At 40.5% G+C, this 20527-nt stretch overlaps 2 protein-coding genes across 4 annotated transcripts in view; one reads left to right on the top strand and one right to left on the bottom strand.

Annotated features, from left to right (window-relative positions):
- Nucleotides 1-9062: 9062 nt before the first annotated feature.
- Nucleotides 9063-9542, bottom strand: LOC113938071 (serine protease inhibitor Kazal-type 2-like). Its single transcript, XM_027623175.1, has one exon. The coding sequence runs from the start codon at nucleotides 9506-9508 to the stop codon at nucleotides 9245-9247; it is 264 nt and encodes an 87-aa protein (XP_027478976.1). The 5' UTR covers nucleotides 9509-9542; the 3' UTR covers nucleotides 9063-9244.
- Nucleotides 9543-10729: 1187 nt separating this feature from the next.
- Nucleotides 10730-20527, top strand: part of ACYP2 (acylphosphatase 2) — a 162575-nt gene continuing 152777 nt past the window's right edge. Inside the window, exons 1-2 of one of the 3 annotated variants that reach the window (XM_027623173.2) lie at nucleotides 10898-11029; nucleotides 19368-19461. Coding sequence is in view for 1 of the 3 variants with exons in the window: in XM_027623172.1 (XP_027478973.1) it covers nucleotides 10888-11029 (142 nt within the window). In the remaining 2 variants the exon portion in view is untranslated. Of the gene's footprint in view, nucleotides 11030-16994; nucleotides 17010-19367; nucleotides 19462-20527 lie in introns of those variants that run through there. The other 2 variants (XM_027623174.2, XM_027623172.1) reach the window with 2 other exon arrangements.

Below are 20527 nucleotides of genomic sequence, written 5' to 3'. Positions count from 1 at the left end.
TTCCATATACCCCCTTGCCCCCACAGAGTTCCCCCTATTATTAACATCTTACATCAGTGTGATATATTTGTGGTTACAATAGATGAATGAATATTAATGCTTTATTACTAACTGAAGTCCCTATTGTACATCAGGTTTCACTTTTTGTATTGTGCAGATCTCAGGTTTTGACAAATGTGTGATGCCATGCATTCATCATTACGGTATCATACAGATGAGATACACTACTCTAAAGATCCCTTGCATTCTGCCTAATCATCTCTTTCTCCCTCTCCAAATATGTGTAATTTTTAAGGCTTTTGAGGTTGATAGTCAAATTACAAAATGTTTGGGGAGGGTATGTGCTACGGTGAGCGCTGTTAATTGTGCAAGACTGTTGAATCACAGATCTGTACTTCTGAAACAAATAACGCAACATATTTTAAGAAAAAAGAAAAAGAAGAAGATAACAGGAGAGGAAGAAAAGGGGAGTATGTCAGAGGGGGAGACGAACCATGAGAGATGATGGACTCTGAAAAACAAACTGAGGGTTCTAGAGGGGAGGGGGGTAGGGGGATGGGTTAGCCTGGTGATGGGTATTGAGGAGGGCACGTTCTGCATGGAGCACTGGGTGTTATGAACAAAAAATGAATCATGGAACACTGCATCAAAAACTAATGATGTAATATATGGTGATTAACATAACAATAAAAAAATTAAAAAAAAATTACAAAATGTTTGTATCCAAACACCAGCAGTGTGTGAGAGTTTCTATTTTGGCACATCATCAATAATACTTGGTATTATTATTATTATTTTTTATTTTAGGGAAATCAAGATCTCGGTTATATTAGGACAAATACAAATAAGATATGGGTGTCTTAGGTCTCTTGGTTACAATGACAGAGACTTCATACATGCTAGCTTAAGCAAAATATGGGATTTATTGCCTCTTTCATCTGGACGATGGTCTCAGGAACTCAGCTGATGTCAGAAGGGTAGGTTCTAGGTTGGGTTCTGTTCTGGGTAATCTCTGGCAGTCCGTTAGATGTCATGCGGCTATTTCCCTGTCTCTAAAATAGGCCTGCTGTACTTAGTTCTCAGGGTTACTATAAGTGTTGAATGGGAGCTCGTACATAAAAGTGTCTTAGTAACTGTAAAATGCTACTGCAAATGTAATTTAGTGTACTATTCACTCACTCCACAGGAAACCATATATATTCAATCAGCAAAATATGTTTTAAGTGCTGAATTATTGACATTTTATTATATTCATCACCCTTACCAACCTTTTTTTTCCCCATTATCAACCTTTTTAAGACAAGATTTTATAAATGGTAGTGAAAAGTAAATCATCCTAGATGAACAATTTCCATGTTGCAAAAAAGTTTTCTATGCCCAGGTAATCACCATCTTATTAGTATAACAAGATATCCCCGAGACACATGGTCTTTAAAGGAGGTTAATTTAAAGGATGCAGTAGATGAGTACACTGTAAGCCATGATGACTCGTACATAATAGGAGTTCAATCAGCATTTACTGAATGGATTTTCTTGTAAGTTTTGCTTTTCCTATAACATCCATATCTAATAGAAATTCATGGTCAAGATCCTTTCATATATAAGTGATATGTTGAGTAAACAGCCCTAACAATACTTAAACTGCTTATCATTTAGGGTTCAGCATGCACCTAAAAGTGTTTTAGAAGTGTGACTCTGAAACAGGCGAGAACTTAGCCGGTACCAACATTCCTGAAGGATTAGAATAGCAGTCAGGTGCACATGGCCTGCCTTGCCTTGGACAGATGGTAGGTGGCAGCAACAGACCAGAAATCATAGTTCATTGAACCAACCCAGGCTTTGGAAGGGTTTTTAATTTATTTCATTAATTTTCTTTCAAAACAGAAAGTACAGCTGCAAAGCAAGCAGACAAAAAATAAATGAGCATGACATAACTAACTTACAGGGTATAGGCTGCCTAAATCTTTATGCTATAATCTCTCAACAGCAAATTATATTTCAAAACTCTAGGCTTAGCTTTATTACCATTCTTGGCTTGTTTTTTCTGAAAATGTTAATGATTCTTTATTGACAGGAGGGTGGGTGTCATATTTGAACTTTCATTCTGCTTAAACTTTTATCTATCCTATCGTGAAGATTTTGTCCCCAGGCATTGCGTTGTTCATGGTTCAGTTACAGAAAAAATAATCCATTCTAGACAGTTTAAACAGAAATGGATTTAACACTGGGTATTAAATGGCTTATGGAGTTGCTGGGGGGCTAATGAAAGAGTCTCTGGGTCAGTGGTTCTCAACCTTAGCTTCACACCTCAAGCATCTGGGTTGATTTTAAGAATATAAATTCTGGAATCTACTGCAGACATGTTGAATCAAAACCCCGGGGGGGGGGGGGGGCATGTGTATGTGTATAATTAGTAAGCTCTCCTGGTGATTCTAATGTGCAGATAGGGTTGAGAGTCACTTTGAGGCTGAGGTTTCAGGATTGACCCTCACTGTAGCACTGGGCCACCAAGGGAGCTACTGATTCTTTTGCCATCAGGAAATGTCTGAATTGAGAGGCTGCTGGCTTTAAAACTATGTCTCCCCTGCCACCATCAGGAAGCTGCCATGGTCTGGAAACTGCCACATCCAGGAAATTGCGACTCCAGAACCTGCCACACTTGCTATGATATTAACTAGTAAGAATGGATGTCCTGAGCCCTGCCTCCTGGTGCCCAAAAAGTTGTAGTCACTGTGACCTCAGTTAACAAAACCACAGAAAAACTAAACTCCTCTCTGATTGTGCTTATCACAGAACAAGCAGCAGATGACCTCTACCTCACTCATACCCTCCCTCCGCATCCAGCATGATACTACTGGTGTTGATCCTCTATCACATAAGGAATCCCAATTGCAGGAATGTCTATGGGATGCAGCTTTAAACTTTCCAGCTCTACAGAACAGGAAAGCAAGCTGGAAAGAGATTGGAATGGATGTGGTATACCAATCATCTACCAAGGGCACCATGAAATAGATTTTGTTTTCAGGACAGGAGAACCCTTGATGTCACTAGCCCAAATCTGAGGGTAAATGTGATTTATACCTCTCAGGGAATAAGCGTGCATGCTTGTGTGGGTGTGTGTGTGTGTATAAACTAAGGAGGGATCAGAAGGAATGTCTTTCCCAGATAGGCTTCTTGCTTCCACAGGAAAAGCAAATCTGAGACTGGCTGAATTCTATGCTTGAGAAGTATTAGGAAGAGAAGTTGCCTGTACTGCCTACTTTCTTCTGAGTTGGTGTCTGTCCCCTTTCTTCCCTTTCCTGATCTTGGTGCTATAGCTCAGAGCCTGGGCATACTGTTCAAAACCTGCCTTTGCCATTTGTTGCCTCTAAAAAAAAAAAAGGAGCAGTATCTATGACTAGTTCTCTCCTTATCTAGTCTTAACTGTATCTTTTCCTTAGTTAAGACGTACAGACGCATATTTCCTGTTTTCTAAAGCACTCAGTGCTAAGTATACTGGCATTTTTCCATACTGTTTCTTCATATCTAGACATGTTCTTATGCATTTTATGTATTTTCTTCTGGAAGTGAACTATGTTTCTTTTCATTAATTGAGGCATTACTATATTTAATTATCTATTTGTGCTTCTTCACACCAGTTAAGACCTGATCTAGTGCTTTGAAAGTCAACTGTTTAGTCCCATCTTAGCTTGACTTAGATTACAAAAAATTTAAATCATGTGCCCACTTAGTGAAATAGTTAAAAAAATTTTAAACTAATAATTTTGTTCATGTACTATGGTGAGATATTATTTTGAAATGTTATTATGAAAACATAGAACAGGATATTAAAATGGAATTTTGAAAAGTAAACTTTTAATTTTAGAACAGTTTTAGATTTATAAAATTATTAAGATAGTGCAGAGAGTTCTCCTATACCCTACACCTAATTTCTCCTGTTATTAATATCTTCCATTAGTATGGTACATTTGTCACAGTTAAGGAGCCAATTATTGATACCTTACTGTTTCACTAAAGCCCACACTTTATTCAGATGTCCTCAGTTTCTTCCTAAACTCCTTTTTCTGTTCCAGAATCCCATCCAGAATACACATTACCTTTAACCAGCATGTCTCCTTAGGCTCCTCTTGGTCATTTCTCAGGCTTTCATTGTTTTTCATGGCCTTAACAGTTTTTTGTTTCGTTTCGTTTTGTTTGTTTTTTAAAGATTTTTACTTATTTGAGAGAGAGAGAGCGCACAAGCAGGCAGAGGGGCAGAGGAAGAGGGAGAAACAGACTCACCACTGAGCAGCGAGCCCGATGTGGGGCTCGATCCCAGGACCCTGGAATCGTGACCCGAGTGGAAGGCAGATGCCCAACCGATTGAGTCACCCAGGTGCCCCAGCCTTGACAGTTTTGAGGATTATTGATCACATATTTTGTAGAATGAAAATGGACTCTTTAAATTTTAAAGGGAAGCCTGGGTGGCTCAGTCAGTTAAGCGTCTGCTTTTGGCTTAAGTCATGATCCCAGGGTCCTGGGATTGAGCCCCACTTTAGTTTCCCTGCTCAGAGAGGAGTTTTCTTCTCCCTCTCCCTTTGTCCCTCCCCCATCTTGTGTATGCTCGATCTCTCTCTCAAATACAAAAACAAAAATCTTTAAAATAAAAAATATATTTATTTGAGAGAGAGAGAGCGCGCGCGCACATGGGAGGTGGGGTGGGGCAGAGGGAGACAGAAAAGCAGACTCCCCACTGAGTGCGGAGCCCAAGGCAGGCTCCATCTCAGGACCCTGAGATCACGACCTGAGCTGAAATCAAGAGTCAGATGCTCAACCCACTGAGCCACCCAGGTGCCCCTAAATTTTATCTTAAAACTTTACATAAAAATTTCAAACACATAACAAAATTAGAGAATAGTATAATGGATCCAATCCCCATGTACCTATGACTCACTTGGAATAACTATCACCAACTTACTAACTTTATTCTACCTATATCGTCCTACCCCCAACTCAAGAGAATTTTAAAGCAAGTCCCAAATAACATTTCACAGCATCCTTCTATATTTCAGTATACACCTCTGATTGGTAAGGCCTTTAAAAAAAATACACCCACAATGCCATGATTTCATTAACAAAGATTAATGCTGTAATATTTAAGTCAACCTGTGTTCAGATTTCCCCACTGGTCTCAAAAATGTCTTGTTGAATTTATAATTTTAAATCAGGATCCAAACAGGGTTTATATATTGAATTCTGTTGATTTGAAAAGTAGGACTTTTTGGTCTCAGTTTTAGTTGAGACCTGAGACTGAAAACAATAGTTACACCTCATTTCAAGATGAGGTACTGCACCACCATGTCATGCAAAAGGGGTGTTTCAAACTGACTTTAAGATCCTCAGCCCATAAAATTAACAAGTCAGGAAATGAGAGATGTTGGTGAGGATGTGGAGAAAGGGGAACCGTCCTACACTGTTTGTGGGAATGCAAGCTGGTGCAGCCACTCTGGAAAATAGTATGGAGGTTCCTCAAAAAGTTGAAAATAGAGCTACCCTATGACCCAGCAATTGCACTACCGGGTATTTACCCCAAAGATACATATGTAGTGATCCAAAGGGGCATGTGCACCCCAATATTTATAGCAGCAATGTCCACAATAGCCAAACTATGGAAAGAGCCTAGATGTCCATCAACAGATGAATGGATAAAGAAGATGTGGTATACACACACACACACACACACACACACACACACACACACACACACACTGGAATATTATGCAGCCATCAAAAAAAGAAATCTTGCCATTTGCAATGATGTGGATGGAACTAGAGAGTATTACACTAAGTGAAATAAGTCAATCAGAGAAAGACAAGTATCATATGATCTCACTGATATGAGGAATTTGAGAAACAAGAAGAGGATCATAGGGGAAGGGAGGGAAAATGAAACAAGATGAAAGAGGGAGACAAACCATAAGAGACTCTTAATCTCAGAAAATGAACTGAGGGTTGCTGGAATGGAGATGGGTGGGAGGGATGGGGTGGCTGGGTGATGGACATTGGGGAGGGTATGTGCTATGGTGAGCGCTGTGAATTGTGTAAGACTGATGAATCATAGACCTGTACCTCTGAAACAAATAATACATTATATGTCAATAAAAAAAAAAGATCCTTAGCCCGACACCCACGTCAGGCTGGAGAGGATTTCTTCCAGCAAAGTGATTAGAGGGCTATGGCTTTCCCTCTCTGCCCCCCTCCCACTACAGGAGAGAGAAATCAGGTGCTTTCCCTTTACCATGTGCCTCCGAAGAGGCCCCTTAACCCCCCTCCCCGCCTTTTTTTGAGAGCTTGGCATTTACTCCTTGGAGCTAAGAAGGGACTGGTATTTGATCCATACCTGAAGAAAGTAAAGAGGAAAGACTGTGGCTGGAGATAATCTGTATGATGCCTGCCAAGACAGCAGAAAGAGGGGCTCAATTCAGAGCAAACTGCAACTTCTCTCAGTGGTAGGACAGAGATAGGAGCCCCACAATTAGATGTGATGGGAAGGAGAGATCTGGTCCCATGTTCATTTTAGGAGGGATCCCACCCACGTGTCCTTCTTGCTGAGGGCCAATCTCTCAGCAGAAAGGGGTTGGAGGTGTAGCATTTGATATAGAAGTTGGGATAGGGGTGTGTATGCACAGCCGAAGTATAGGTCTTGTCCATCAGGAGAGCAAAAGTTGGGCACTTCTGGTGGGGGAAAGCTCTGAGCCTCCCCAGAAATGTTCCTTCAAAAGAACTAATGAGCTCTGAATATCTACCAATCCTGGAGAGCCCAAACTGGATTCCAAAAGTACGAGTTTCTTCCAATTCTCGTGCAGGCAGACAGAAACTGAGGTAGGAGGTATCAACCATGCCCTCTCCCCTCTTGAGCCTCAGCAGTACCAGGCTAGGAGAGTCTTTTTTCCTTTCTTTTCTTTTTTTTAAAGATTTTATTTACTTATTTGACAGAGGGAGAGAGCACAAGCAGGAGGAGAGGCAGGCAGAGAGAGAGGGAGAAGCAGACTCCCAGCTGAGCAGGGAGCCTGATGCGGGGCTTGATCCCAGGACCCTGGGATCATGACCTGAACCGAAGGCAGACGCCCAACCGACTGAGCCACTCAGGTACCCCGAGGGAAGTGACTTTAATGATAAATGTACTTCTGAGTTTTGAATATCAAATTGGATTGTGATAAAGAAAAATTGGTTCAAACCTGGGACAGAAATTTCCTTCTGAGAAGAAATATGCTTTCCTGATAAAATGCTTAAGCAATTTTCTGATAATTTGTAATGAGATTAAAGGCTCTTCTGGGAAACTAGCTGCTTTTTTCATCTAATAAACTGGCCTCTAATGATCTTGAATCCAGTTTAGTACTATTAACCATTTCTTTATCTATTAAGTATTCCGTCCATGAAGGAATCACAGAGTTGGTTTGTTTAGGCCTCTTCAATTGTGGAAGTTAACAATTTGTATTCTCTTGACTACTGCTCTTTTAACATAATTATTATAAAACTATTTCAGGGGTAGAAATATGTTGATGGATAAAGTAATTTTGGTTGTCCCTGAAATTAACTATACCTTAATGTCAAATTTCTGAGAAATCACTCTCAATCAATACTTCATGGTGATGAATTAGAGCTTTATAGGTGGAACCTCTTCAGTTCAAATGTCTTTTGGGTGCAGAGACTACATTGTCCCTACTTCACAGGTTCTGGGGCCTGGTCATTTTTTACACTCATATTATACAAGCAGGATTTTCCTTTTCGATATATTACCTTAAACATGATCCTATATCACACACAAATTGTCTTAAAGGGTTCAAGAAATGGAATGATTTCGCTAGGTTTTAATTTCAACCAGCAGTAACACAAAGCCTAATTATTTCAAGGCTACTGCTCAGGTTATAAAACGAAAACTTTTCTTCTAATTGAATCATGTATTGTATGTGAAGCACCTGCTTACGTCTGTTTGCATCAGAAGCCAAACAGTCATACACCCATACACTGTTGGTAGTGGTATATTGAAATTGGTGCAGCCCTTTGAAAAACCACTTGAAAATATGTATCAAGAACAGTACACATTTATACAGTTTGGGTATTCTAACTTCTATCCTAAATAATTAAAAAATATGGGAAGGAAGCTATGTGCATGAATATTTTCTTCACAATATTTTTTACAGTAATGAAAAATTAGAAGCAACCTGGGTGTGTAACAACAGGGACTTAGTAGGTGAATTCATGGTTATACCCACGTAACAGAATATCATGAAATTAATAAAATATTTATTGGAAAGGCTATAATACAGAAAAAGAAAGAACAAAGGTTTAATTTATACTATGATTTTAACTACATAAAATATATGTGTAAGAGAATACACAAATGATAAAGGTTGTGTTAGGGTTATAGATGATTTTGTCCTACTTAAAAAAATTCTCTATGCATAGATGTTTCTATTATTTAAAATTAGCTTGAATATTAGCCACATTTGCTTAAAAACTTTAAAGTCTTAGAATCACGTATTATTGGCAATCCATGCTGAAACAGTACATAAAAATGCCTGTTTACTAATGTTCTGTAGTTGGCAGACAGAAAATTTTTTAGCTAAGCAAATGTCAATTGTTGCTATAGCATTTCTAAAATTAGCTACATAATAATTGGCAGGGTTACTCTTGGGTAAATGTGGAGAAAAGTCAAAGACTAAGAAAAAGGAACTGTCAACCTTATCAGTGACAGGATTAATGATAGTGACAGGATCTCAACCCAATTTGAGTTTTACTTCTTGGAAGGCACAGTACTAGCAGGGAAGATGCTAAATAATTAGGATGAAATCTGGTAAGTACTTGCACAGACAACTAAACAGGAGAGAGGAAGATTTGGGAGTAGGAAGAAGTATTCTAGACAAAGTAGATCCAAGAGCAAAGTTTTGTTGTTTTTTTTTTATTTTTTTTTTTAATTTTTTTTTGAAGACAATGCTGATTTTATTCCAGCTAAATAAAGCAATGCACAAGGCACCTGGGTAATAAGCTTAACTCAAGGGGCAAAAGCCAAGAAACAAGGATTTTTTTGTGTTTGTTTTAATTATCAGTCACTGCACATAGCTCTCTTCCACACCTCCTCTCAGAAAATGTGGGCTAACAAATCCCATGCAAAGGAACATAAGAAAGAGAAAAGGGGAAATGGAATTCATCCAGCATACTGCTGAAGGTGGTTTCTCCGAGTTCTCTTCTATAAACCGCTCCATCAACACAGTCCACTCCGGATTATTTTAATATCATGACCATCTTCCCTGATTTTCATACACAGAGTACACTCGTTGGGATAAGTGGACATGTCGCTTCCACACACGGGGTTAAAGTCTCTGGGACATCCTGGTAATTTATACTGACTGCAGTTTGGTGTTCTGTATTCTGAAGGCTGGTCAAAGTCAGAGCTCAAAGAGTCCAAAGAGACCGCCAAGTCCCCGGCCAGAAGCAACAGCACCAAGCGCACGGCCAAGAGCGCCATGCTCCTTCTGTGGCCAACCGTCTCATCACCGCCCGCTCCCGCGATGCCCGACAAGCACCGCCTGTTGTTTTTTTTTTAAAGGTCAGGGTATGTTCAGAGAGCTGAATAATCCAAAGTGCCTTGACTATGGGTTACTTATATACTATAGAATAATCTATGGATGGGAATAAGCAGGTCATAAGAGGTTAGTTTTTAGGCTGAAGACCTCAGAATACAATGGAGAGACTCTGAGGAGATGTCATTGAAAAGAATGATATAGGATCTATGTTGATTCTAGAATCTGCATGGAATAAACTGGAAGGGAGATGAGAGGAAGACATAAATTGTGATCTCTGCAATAAACCAGGATCTTCATTACATAAAATTATCTGGAAATTAGCACTTCCAGAACATATTTTACTTTAAAACGTTTCAACCAAATTCTAAACAAGTTTTAGATGATTTTTGGTGTTCCCTAATAAAATTGGCACATAATATTGAATCAGGTTGCAGAGGATTATTTTAACTCTGTGGCCAGATGCAGAGAAATATGTAAGGTATTGAAGCCAACAATATGTTGAGAAATGCAAATTCTCACCAGTAAAAAGATTTGGAATTCTGGAAGGCAGCAGATTATCAATAGCTGTATCCAGATTCTTTGGAGTGGTGGGTTGCTTTAAATTAAGACTTCATAACAGCTCACCATGAAGTTAAATTCTCTTAAGTACAAAGTGCCTTAACCTTGTAGGCAACTGGGATGTTGAACAATAATCAAGGCCATAAAAAAACTATGTGAGTGAATAGCAGAAAAGACGATTACTTTCCTCCCCGTTTCCACGGCACAGAACAGGTTAGATTTTTAAAGTTTCGTCCTAGAAAATATCACAATCCACGTAGAATGTGGATTCAGGCCGCAAACCTTTCTGACGCAATAGAAGAGGTGAAGAGGATGCTGACAATAAGAATTGGCTCAAAATAGCCAAATAGACTTGGCAGTCGCCTAAACATTTCACAAAAATTAACTCACTAACCAAGTACCCTCAAGCACCAAGCTAGCAGATCTTTCAGTTCAAAAGCAATCACGTTTGGTTACCAAACTATCGACATCTGGGCACCGAATCCAGCTTGTATTTAACAACACTGAGAAACGAGCCCCGAGGTTAACTGAATCGCAGGCAGCGCAGAACCGGCGCATCCCTCCCGGGGAAGCCAGTCTGGCTCCGTAAGGGAGGGGAGGGCAAGGAGGGAGGCCTCGGCGCCAGGGGCCGAGCGCTCTCTCCGTCTAGTGTCCTTAGCTGCCCGTTCCCAGCACCGCCGTTCATTTGCCGCCTTCCGACGCGTGACCCCGGCGCACTCGCGTCCCGGGCCGATGACAGGCGCGGGGTACGCCGACAGGTCCCATGTGCCCCCTCCCTCTCCTGGCCGCCGCAGTCGCCGCGTCCCGAACCCCGCTCCGGCTCCTCTGCAGAGGACTTGCCGCCGCCATGTCTGCCGCCGGGCGATTCAAATCCGTGGACTACGAAGTGTTCGGGAGAGTGCAGGGTAGGGGACCGCCCACCTACAGTGGGAGATCAAAGAGGCGTTAGGGGAGGAAGGGGAGAAAGCTACCAGAAGTGCCACCCATCTTAACGACCCCCACACCCCCCGCCACACTCGGGGAGGCAGGAACTTCCGCTCTGCCATGACACAGCAGCCGCGGGTGGGAAAGGAAGCGAAGCGCGCCTGCGCCGGAGAGCTGGGGTGGGCGGGGGAGGAAGAGCTGAGAACGCGGGGGCCGCGGGGGCGAGGGGAGGGAGAAAGGCATTCCGAGCCCGCGGAGTGGGGGGGTGCGGGGTCGGGGGACGGCCGGTAGACAGGGAAAGAACAAGGCTGGGTGGGAAAGGCAGAGAGGGCCTTTGAACCAGTGGTCTCCGGTTCATGCCACTTAAATTACCGGGCTGACTTGAGTTTCAGAAAGGACACCTGGATGATGTTTGATAGTTCACTCTGCCAGAGATTACACTCCCCCCGCTCCCCCCGGCCTTGTAGCTTTTAAAAGAGTTATCTAATTTTTGTTTCATCCTGACTTCAAATAGTTGCAAAGGATGTAATGTCTGGCTTATTTTTGCCGTTGTTACTTCTCAATTAAAATGTTAAATCACTCTGAAATTTATCCAATGGAATATAAATATGGTAGTGATTTACTATTTACCGTTATTCATTTAAATTAAAGCTTTTTAACGTTGGGAAATTTTACATCATACCTTTCCTCTGAGTTTGATTTCCATTCTAGTTTCCCCACAGCGTTTTATCCCATTGTTATGTTTGAGAGTTTATTGATCACACTATCAACCTTTTTTTTGCAATATATATGTATAGTATGTGTGTGTATATATACACATATACATTTAGATATATTTTCTTAATTTGACCATAAAGCTCTATTAATTTTTTTTCTTCTGGCTTGAGTTGCTTTTGTGATTATTATTGGAACACAATCATGAAGATAATAAAAATACATTTAAAGACATGATAAACATTCAATTTAAAAGGAAAATTTGTATTGGAAATTTATTTCTTAAGGAGAAAGCTGGGGGTATTTATGGAACCTTGATTAAAGGAAGTGTACTTTATTTTGGTACGCTAGAGGTTTTTACACTTTGAAGTAATGTACAGGGTCAGATTAAAGATGGGCAAGAGTATGCTTTTTGTAAATAGATGGGCCTTCCTTTCAAAGATGGTTGTGAAAGGGAGGTAGGAAAGGAGAACCACCTCAGAGCACAGGTTCTTTCGCAGATAGGCCCGTGTCAGGAAAGAATACATGTGAATGTTGAAGATCTGGAAATTGATTTTCTTAAAATTATCGATGGCCTTGTACCCTATAGAAGGTCTTTGGGTACACCCAACTGTCTGGTATTGTGGATTGAAAACTACCACAATAAGTCATTGGAAGCACAGGACATAAAATATGAAAATGGTGGCAGAGACTATCTGACAAAATATTTGGTCATTTGGACAGAAATGGCAGTAGTTAAGGAGTGTGTGTATGTGTCTGTGCACGTGACATTTATGGGGTATGTTCCATGTGCTGAGCATCTTACTATTGTTTACTTGATCCTCATCACAATTTTGTGAGATATGTCTTATTCCTGTTTTCACAATGAGAAAACAAATACGGAGAAGTTCACTAACTTGGACCAGTCCTTAGTTGACAAATGGGATTTGGTCCTGCATCTCTCAAATTCTAAAACCTGCGCTTTTTCATTATGTGGTGTTTTTCTGTTAATACATAATGTGTTTCTCTCGATTTTAACAATATAACTGTACTTTTGTGCATATGGTGGTTATATGGTATGTGAAGATCAGTTTTGGGCAGCATTACAAATATAAAAAGAAATGTACTACACAAATAGTGGGATTTAAAAAATCCACTTTAGGGGCGCCTGGGTGGCTCAGTTGTTAAGCGTCTGCCTTCGGCTCAGGTCATAATCCTGGGGTCCTGGGATTGAGCCCCGCATTGGGCTCCCCGCTTAGCTGGGAGTCTGCTTCTCCCTCTCCCACTCTCCCTGCTTGTGTTCCCTCTCTCGCTGTCTCTCTCTCTGTCAAATAAATAAATAAAATCTTAAAAAAAAATAAAATAAAAAATCAGCTTTAGGGCTAACTTCCATCGTTTGCAGTATATTAAATGGAAGAGTACGTGCAAACTATTTATTTATCAAGGCATAGTATGTAAGACAAATTCACAATCACATGTTTGCTCACATATACACTGACATTTGCTGAGAACTTAGGATGTGCCAAGCTCTGTACCCAAGGTTTACCTGTGTTGTCTCATTGAATCCTCAACGCTGTGACCTCAACATTTCCCTCATTTAACAGGTAGAGAAATTGAGGCATAGAGAAGTAACTTTCCCAGTAACAGTGAGTTAAGTGGTGGTGCTGGGATTTGAACCTTGACAGTCCGATACCAGAGCCCATGCTCTTAATCATTATAATCTCTTGATTCTCCTCTCAATACTTTTCCACCTTTATTTTGCCTTCTTCCTAACTTATGCACCAAACACATACATAAACTGATGTAGGACATTTGGACTCAGCTATTTGGACCATTCTGGATGACCCAGAGGACATTTTTATGGTACTTTTGGTTCCAAGGAAGTTTGACCTGGTCCATAAGCAGTCAGGCCTCTGCCTCTCCATTGCTTGTTGACACTGCCACTATTTCTGTATATTTGTCTGTATCTCTGTCTCATAAAACTCACTATTTTCTCATGGATTACTTAAGAAATAATACAAACCATTAGCCTTTTGTCTGAGTCATAATGATTATGTAGAAGTAATCGACAATAATCAAAAATAATATAAATGGATAATAATTAGAGGGAACATTGTAAATTTAACTTCTAAAAGTATGGAATAATAAAATCTTAGTGAAAGCTGGCTTGCTAGAAATAATGGCTTTGAAAATAAATTTACAATGGAAGGAGGTGTAATTGGGAACATTTAATATGGACAAAACAGATTGATAAAAAAAATTGTCAGTAAAATATTTAAATGGGAAATATTCCCAATGAAGATGGTTTCAATGATAGCAAAATGAACATGGAAGATATGGAAAATGATTTAATTGTCCTGTCCTGTTGGAAAATTGGTCAATGAATTAAACCGGCTTGATGGAGTTTATGATAGGAAATATTTTCCAACCCAAAAAAGGTTTGTTATATTTGTGTTTAGAATGTTTGAAGACATCCTTGATGATAAAAGGCAGTCAAACCATTCTAGGGGTCAAGTATTACCTGCCTTGTTCTCAAATACACACGGCCTAATTTACAAACAGATTATATTCCAAGAATTAGTTTTTAACTTGGTTGTTTGAAATTCAGGAAAATACACTTATAGAAACAATATTACCAATATTGGATTCACTTCTGAGGAGCATCTGCAAAGCTGACATATAGAACCTTTGGTTGCCGTCACCTTTCCATTGCTGCTTCTCTTCCTCTGCCTTTTTAAAAAATAAATGTTGTGTTTTAGAATAGTTTCAAATTTATAGGAAAGTTGGAAGATACTGTAGGGAGTTCCTGTATACCCCACATTCAGTTTCTTTAATTAAAATCTTACATTAGTATGGTACATTTGTCCCAAATGGTGAGCCAATATTGATACATTATGATTAACTAAAGTCTATACTTTATTCAGATTTTTTTAGTTTTTAACCTAAAGTCCTCTTTCTGTTCCAGGATTCATCTAGGATATCACTTTACATTTGGTCGTCTTGTCTGCTTAGGCTTCTTTAAGCTGTGACAGTTTTGTCGACTTGCCTTGTTCTCAGTGATTTCGGCAGTCTTGAGGAATACTTTGAGGTTAGGTGCTTTGTAGAAAGCTCCCAGTTGGGATTTGTCTGGTATTTTTGTCATAGTAAGACTGGGGTTTGGGGTTATTGTGAGGGAGACCAGGCAAAGTGCCATTCTCATTACACAGTATCAAGGGTCCGTACTATCACTGTGACTGTCGCTGTTGATGTTAACCTTGATCACCTGGCTGAGAGTGTTCACCAGGTTTCTCCACTGTTAAGTTACTCTCCCCCCGCCCTTTCCATTCTTTATGTTTTAATCTCCCTGTTCTCAAGAAGCTGCACGTATTCCCCCACCAATTTCTGTTGCAATGGGGACATTGGGATAAGGGATAGGGGAGCAGAGGACTGAGCTTCTGTATTTTTGGAGTATTCGTAACCATGGCATGGCTTAAAATGTTCCTCTGAATCTTTAATTACGGTTACATCTAGAATAATATCTGAAAATTGGAAAGGGAAATTGATTAAGCTGTGTATAGATGCTTTGATGATTTACCAGCTCTTGGCTGAATACTAATGACAGTCATAGAAATGGATTGTGGCCCTCTGTTGGTTTACCTGTGCTTTAGAAATTTGGCAGTTGATTTTTGAAAATATTAACTCAGATTCAGAATAGGAGTAACTTATTGGACTACAAACATAAATATTTTTTTTAAAGATTGCTTTAAAAAATCGGGATGAGAGACGCCTGGGTGGTGCAGCAGCCAGTTAAGCATCTGCCTTCGGCTCAGGTCATGATCCCAGGGTGCTGGGTTCGAGCCCTGCATTGGGCTCCTTGCTCAGTGGGAGTCTGCTTCTCCCTCTGCCTGTCGCTCCCCCTGCTTGTGCTCTCTCTCTGATTAAAAAAAAAAAGGGATGAGTTATTAAATAGCTTTGTCCGACACCACATGATTTGGGTGTACACATTTTTCCTTATGTAGACTGGAAAAGCTGTGTTTGAGAGGTTGAAAATTTTAGTACCTAAAGTCAAGAAACATAAATATCATTAAGTCTAATTACCTTGCTTATCTTTGTTTCTACAGCATTTCATTTATAGTCCTGTTCTACTTCTTGTTTTTACTTCTTGTTAATCCATTCTGCTTTCGAATACAATTATTTGTGTACACATATCTGTGCCTCAACTAGACAAAAAGGATAGTATTTTCAAGGTCAAGCTGATGGCTTGTTTTTATAGCCCCTACAGCTGTGCTTCTGGTGGGGACTTCAGAAGTGTCTTCAATTAAATTGAAGTGCAAGGGGATAGTTGGCTTGGAGAAGAAACAGTAGTATGACAGCAGTTTCAACAATCTGAAAGATGCCATGGTGTGTGGCTCCAGGGGACAGACCCTGGATGGAAGGTGAAAGGTTAAAGGAAGGCCTTTCTAAAAAAGATGATTAACATCATTAAGAGCTGCTGTGTAAAGTAGTGACTGGATGACTTCCTGCATCCAAAATTGACACCATGCAGTCAGATCCCAGGATTAAGGGGCACATTACAATATAAAAATTTGATTTTACATGAAAGGATGCGGATGTTTAAAATTCATCATGGTTTCTTTAAATATCGGTGCTTCTTTGTGAATTTAAAGTAAGATTTGCTTTGCAAATATTCACCTCAGAGGCTCTCACTGACACATCTTTGCACATTTGCAGCCGATTGAGTCTCGACTCAGCAGTATATTGTGTTTGGAGTCTTTCATAACTGAAGGGGCTGATGTCTCTGTCCCAGTTTCCAGAGCGGTGTGTCTGTAAAAAACCTGCATGTGTCGTATCAGCTTCCCTTCTCTTTAACAAGTGAGGTGGAAGCAGGGCCAGAGAGGCCATGGAAGCCCATAGAAGCATCTCTTCCAACACAGGCCCAGTCCCAGGAGTGCTCCATTCCAGCCAGGGCTGATGATAAACTGCAGAGAACCTATCTCCATGTTGCTTTTGCTTTCTATACGGATCTCCCTCTGTTGTACCAAGGGCTTCAAACCAGGGATCAGGACTCTCAGAAAGATTCTGAGAAAATTGCAAGTGGGTTATGGAGCTTTGGATGATTAATTCTTGCATGGTTCACTGCTTCACAAAGTGAATGGGCTGACACCTCTCAATGCACATTCCTGTGGGGTTGTGGTTAAGGGGCCTAAGGGGCCCTCTTCATTATGTGAGTTCTTGACAAGGAAGACAAAGAGTGAAGCAGAAGTTTGGGAACGTGGTGTGAATCTTCAGGTAAGTGGACTTCACGACAATCTCAGTGCAGAAGGAAACACACTCATCCTGGCACAGGCAGGGCTCCCCTAACAGGCGGAACCGGGAGATACATACGATCTCCGATCCCCAAGGGAAACTCACTCCCAGGAGGAGGTAGAAGAGGAAGCACTGGGCTATGCTTGTTTCTCCTTCTGAACTTACCAGTTAGATAAGCCCCTGCATGTTCCTGAGGAGGAGTAGGGACAGGGTAGAGTGTCCAAGAGTGTCACACTAATGGATATTCCTCCTCAAAGAAGGAACTACCATGGAGGCGCAGAAGCTTTCTCCTCTAGAAATAGGTTGCAAAGTCCAGAGAGAGCTCCACCATTTAGTTCTGGCCGCGGTACTTCAAGATGTTCTGTTCCCCACAGTGTTTGTGTGTGGGGTGAAAGGAAAATCAGGGAGGTTGTCTGGTGACCACAATGGGAGAATGACTGCCTTTGTTTGACAGAAAGAGGCAGGAAGGACTACACCATGGTCCTGTTTTCTGCTCTCCTTTTTCTTTTTTTTGGGTGACATTTTAAAAAATTGAGATATAATTCACATAATATTAAACTCACCCTTTTAAAGTGTTCAAAGCATACTAAATATACAGTGATTTTTTCCAGTAGTCACAATGTTTTTGCACCCATCACCACTAATTCCAGAACATTTCCATCTCCCCAAAAAGAATCCCTCCCTAACATTTCCCTTTAGCAGTCATTCCCCATTCCCCTCAGGAGGGTCAGGGCTGAGGCCATTGCGATGTCCTTGGCCTTTTCCTCATGGTTTCAATAAGGCTGCTATAGCTCCATCATGATAGTCACCCTACAGTCAGGAAGAGGGCGGCTATGAGGGCGAAACCTCCAGCCACGTCAGTCCTGTCAATGCGCTTTCCTGAAGCCTTCCACCAGGGACGTGGCTCACATCTCATGGGCCACTCCTCTTACAAGGAAGACGGGAACTATAGAAAGGCATGTTGCTGCCCCAAGTAAAATCAGAATCTGTTAGAAAGTTAGAAGGGCAGTATGGATTCTGTGTAGGCAGTTAGCAGTGTCTGCCACAGATATTCATAAATTAAGTAAATTTAACAGTAATGATTACATTCTGTATTCTTTCCCAGCTAGTGACACAGAAGGACTTATTCCAGGAAATCTTTGATCTCCATGGTCTCAACCTCAAAACGTTAGATTGATAACCAAGACAAATTAAATTTCTGTTAAGTCCATACTGAATCTTTCATACAGGATTTATTTCAGTCTTATGTTTCGTTGTCCATCTGTCACTGCCTAGAGTAATGGGCAACATTTCCATTTTCTACCTGGTTTGTCAAGCAGTATGAACTTAGCCCAAAATTATGTCTCTTAAATGGCAGTCCTTTAACTCTACTGTTTTAAGATTTCTTCAATAAATGAGTGTGCCCTTATTGCTTATAGTTATAAATACAGCCACCACATTCTGCTTCAGTCTCTCATCTCAAATCCTGTAAGTTCTCTAAGAGGACCGATTTAACCTTTACTTTTTCCCGTTCTTGTGGTTGTTATGTTTTTATTTATAAACAACATGCTGATATTAATAGTTCTTTTTTTGCCAACTTAGGCATTATCTAGTGGCTTGTTGCTACCCTTTATTTTATATACTAAATATGTATGTATATATGTAATGTTAACTTTAAAAGTAAAACTGCCAGTTATTTTACCAGCAAAAAAAGATTTATTTGGGACTAAAAGAGGATTGTGAATCAGGACAAACAAGTTGGGGCACAACCTTAGGTGAGTCTGGGCAACAAAGGAGAGGTGTGCTTTTTTAAGGAGAAAAGGTGTACTTCGGGAAGTACGAACTAAAAGTCCAGTGGGGTAAACTGGGAATCCCAAGTGTGGTGGCTTCTCTTTGGCTGAGCTGTTCCCCAGATGAGGGGACAGGGGATGAGGAAAGTGTTTCTTCCTTAGGCTTCAGTAGCAGAGTACTATCTATGTGCAAGGTCAAGCCTGGGTAAGGTCAAGTCCCTCACTTCCTGTTGGGTCTACAATGGAGTATGAGTTGCAGGGTGTGAGAGCTCCCCCTGCTGAAACCTCCCAACTCCATTTGAGTGAGATTTCCCATTACTAATTTTCATAACACTACGTATTATCTTTTAGGTAAAGTTCTGCTAGAATCAACACAGAATTCTTGAGATTCTTTCCAGCTCTGGAATGCAGTAAATTTATTATTTTGAATTAGACTTAAAGTCTAATCAATCTGCCTGTATGTATATTTGCAATATTAATAAGGAATTATTACGGGAGAGTTAAGTATTTCACTTAAATACTTATCAGCTGGTTTATCTTTCATTCATTTATTCAACTGCTATGTGCCCAGCTCTGATCTAGGTGCCGGGAACACAGTGGTGAACAAGACAGAAAAAAGTCGTGCCCTAATAGAACTTTCAGTGAGACAGGAAATTTTTAAAAAGGTAAACAAATAAATGTAATGTCATATGGTAATCAGTACTATGCATATGCAGGAAACATATGGGGTGCATTGCTGTTTTAGATGAATTGGTCAGGGGACATATTGTTACAGGATTTCTTTTCCTTTAGTGCCTGTGGTTCTTGGTCACACTGCTTTGAAGAATGAAGAGGCAGACCAGAGGAAGAGTGGTGGGCAGCAAAGCGAAGTTTTTTGAGTGATAGTAAAGCAAAGTTTATTGAGCGATAGTGCAAAACTCCTGAAGAGGGAGGGGACCTGAGAGGGTTGCCACCAGAGTTTCTAAGTCTAGGGGATTTTATGGGTTTGAGGGCAGGCTGTTTTAATCTTGTTAACCCTCCATGTGCCCATCACCCAGTCAGGTTTTTGTCATCTACCTATCATCTGGGAAAGGGTGGATGGCTCCATCCAGGGTGGTGTAAAATCCTTTTAAGGGTGGTTTCCTCTTAGGGCGGGGGTGGGGTGGGGGACCCTTGTCCCTGCCTGCCTTTCTTCCAACCATCCTTCATTAATACTTCTAAGGAGATGACATTCATGCAGAGACATGAAGGAGACAGAGTTAGTCATGAGAAGGTCAGGGGAAGAGCATTTTAGGCAGAGGGAATAGTACATACAAAGGCTGTGAGGCAGGAATATGCTTGGCATATTGAGGAGCACGAGAGAAGCAAATTTGTCTGAAATGGAGAGAGCAAAGAGGGAGTCCTAAAATATGAGGTAGATTCATGGGGGAGGGAGTCTGGAGGCTGTGGTAAGTAGGACACCTCTTATTTTGAGTGTAATGATAAGCCAGTAGAGGGTTTTAGCTGGGGAAGAAAGTGATACGACATTACTTAAGAGAAAATCACCTTGGGTGTTTTATAGAGAATAGACTGTAGGAGGGCGGAACTAGAAGCAGGGAGACTAGTTAAGGAGGCTGTTGAGAGATGATGATAATTTGGACTAGGGCATAAAAACAATATTACCCATTTTTCTAAAAACATTGAAACAGAATCAGCTTTTTTTTTTTTTTTTTTTGGTAAGTCTTAAATGAAGTTTGGGGCTCGAATAATTTG

Source organism: Zalophus californianus, chromosome 8, assembly GCF_009762305.2.
Source record: "Zalophus californianus isolate mZalCal1 chromosome 8, mZalCal1.pri.v2, whole genome shotgun sequence".
Classification (NCBI taxonomy): Eukaryota; Metazoa; Chordata; class Mammalia; order Carnivora; family Otariidae; genus Zalophus; species Zalophus californianus.
Note: the sequence above shows the minus strand (reverse complement) of the source record. Positions and strands in the feature narration are given on the sequence as shown.

What these genes read in the sequence shown, in the direction of transcription:
- LOC113938071 (XM_027623175.1), bottom strand. Translation starts at nt 9,508, where the DNA reads ATGGCGCTCTTGGCCGTGCGCTTGGTGCTGTTGCTTCTGGCCGGGGAC.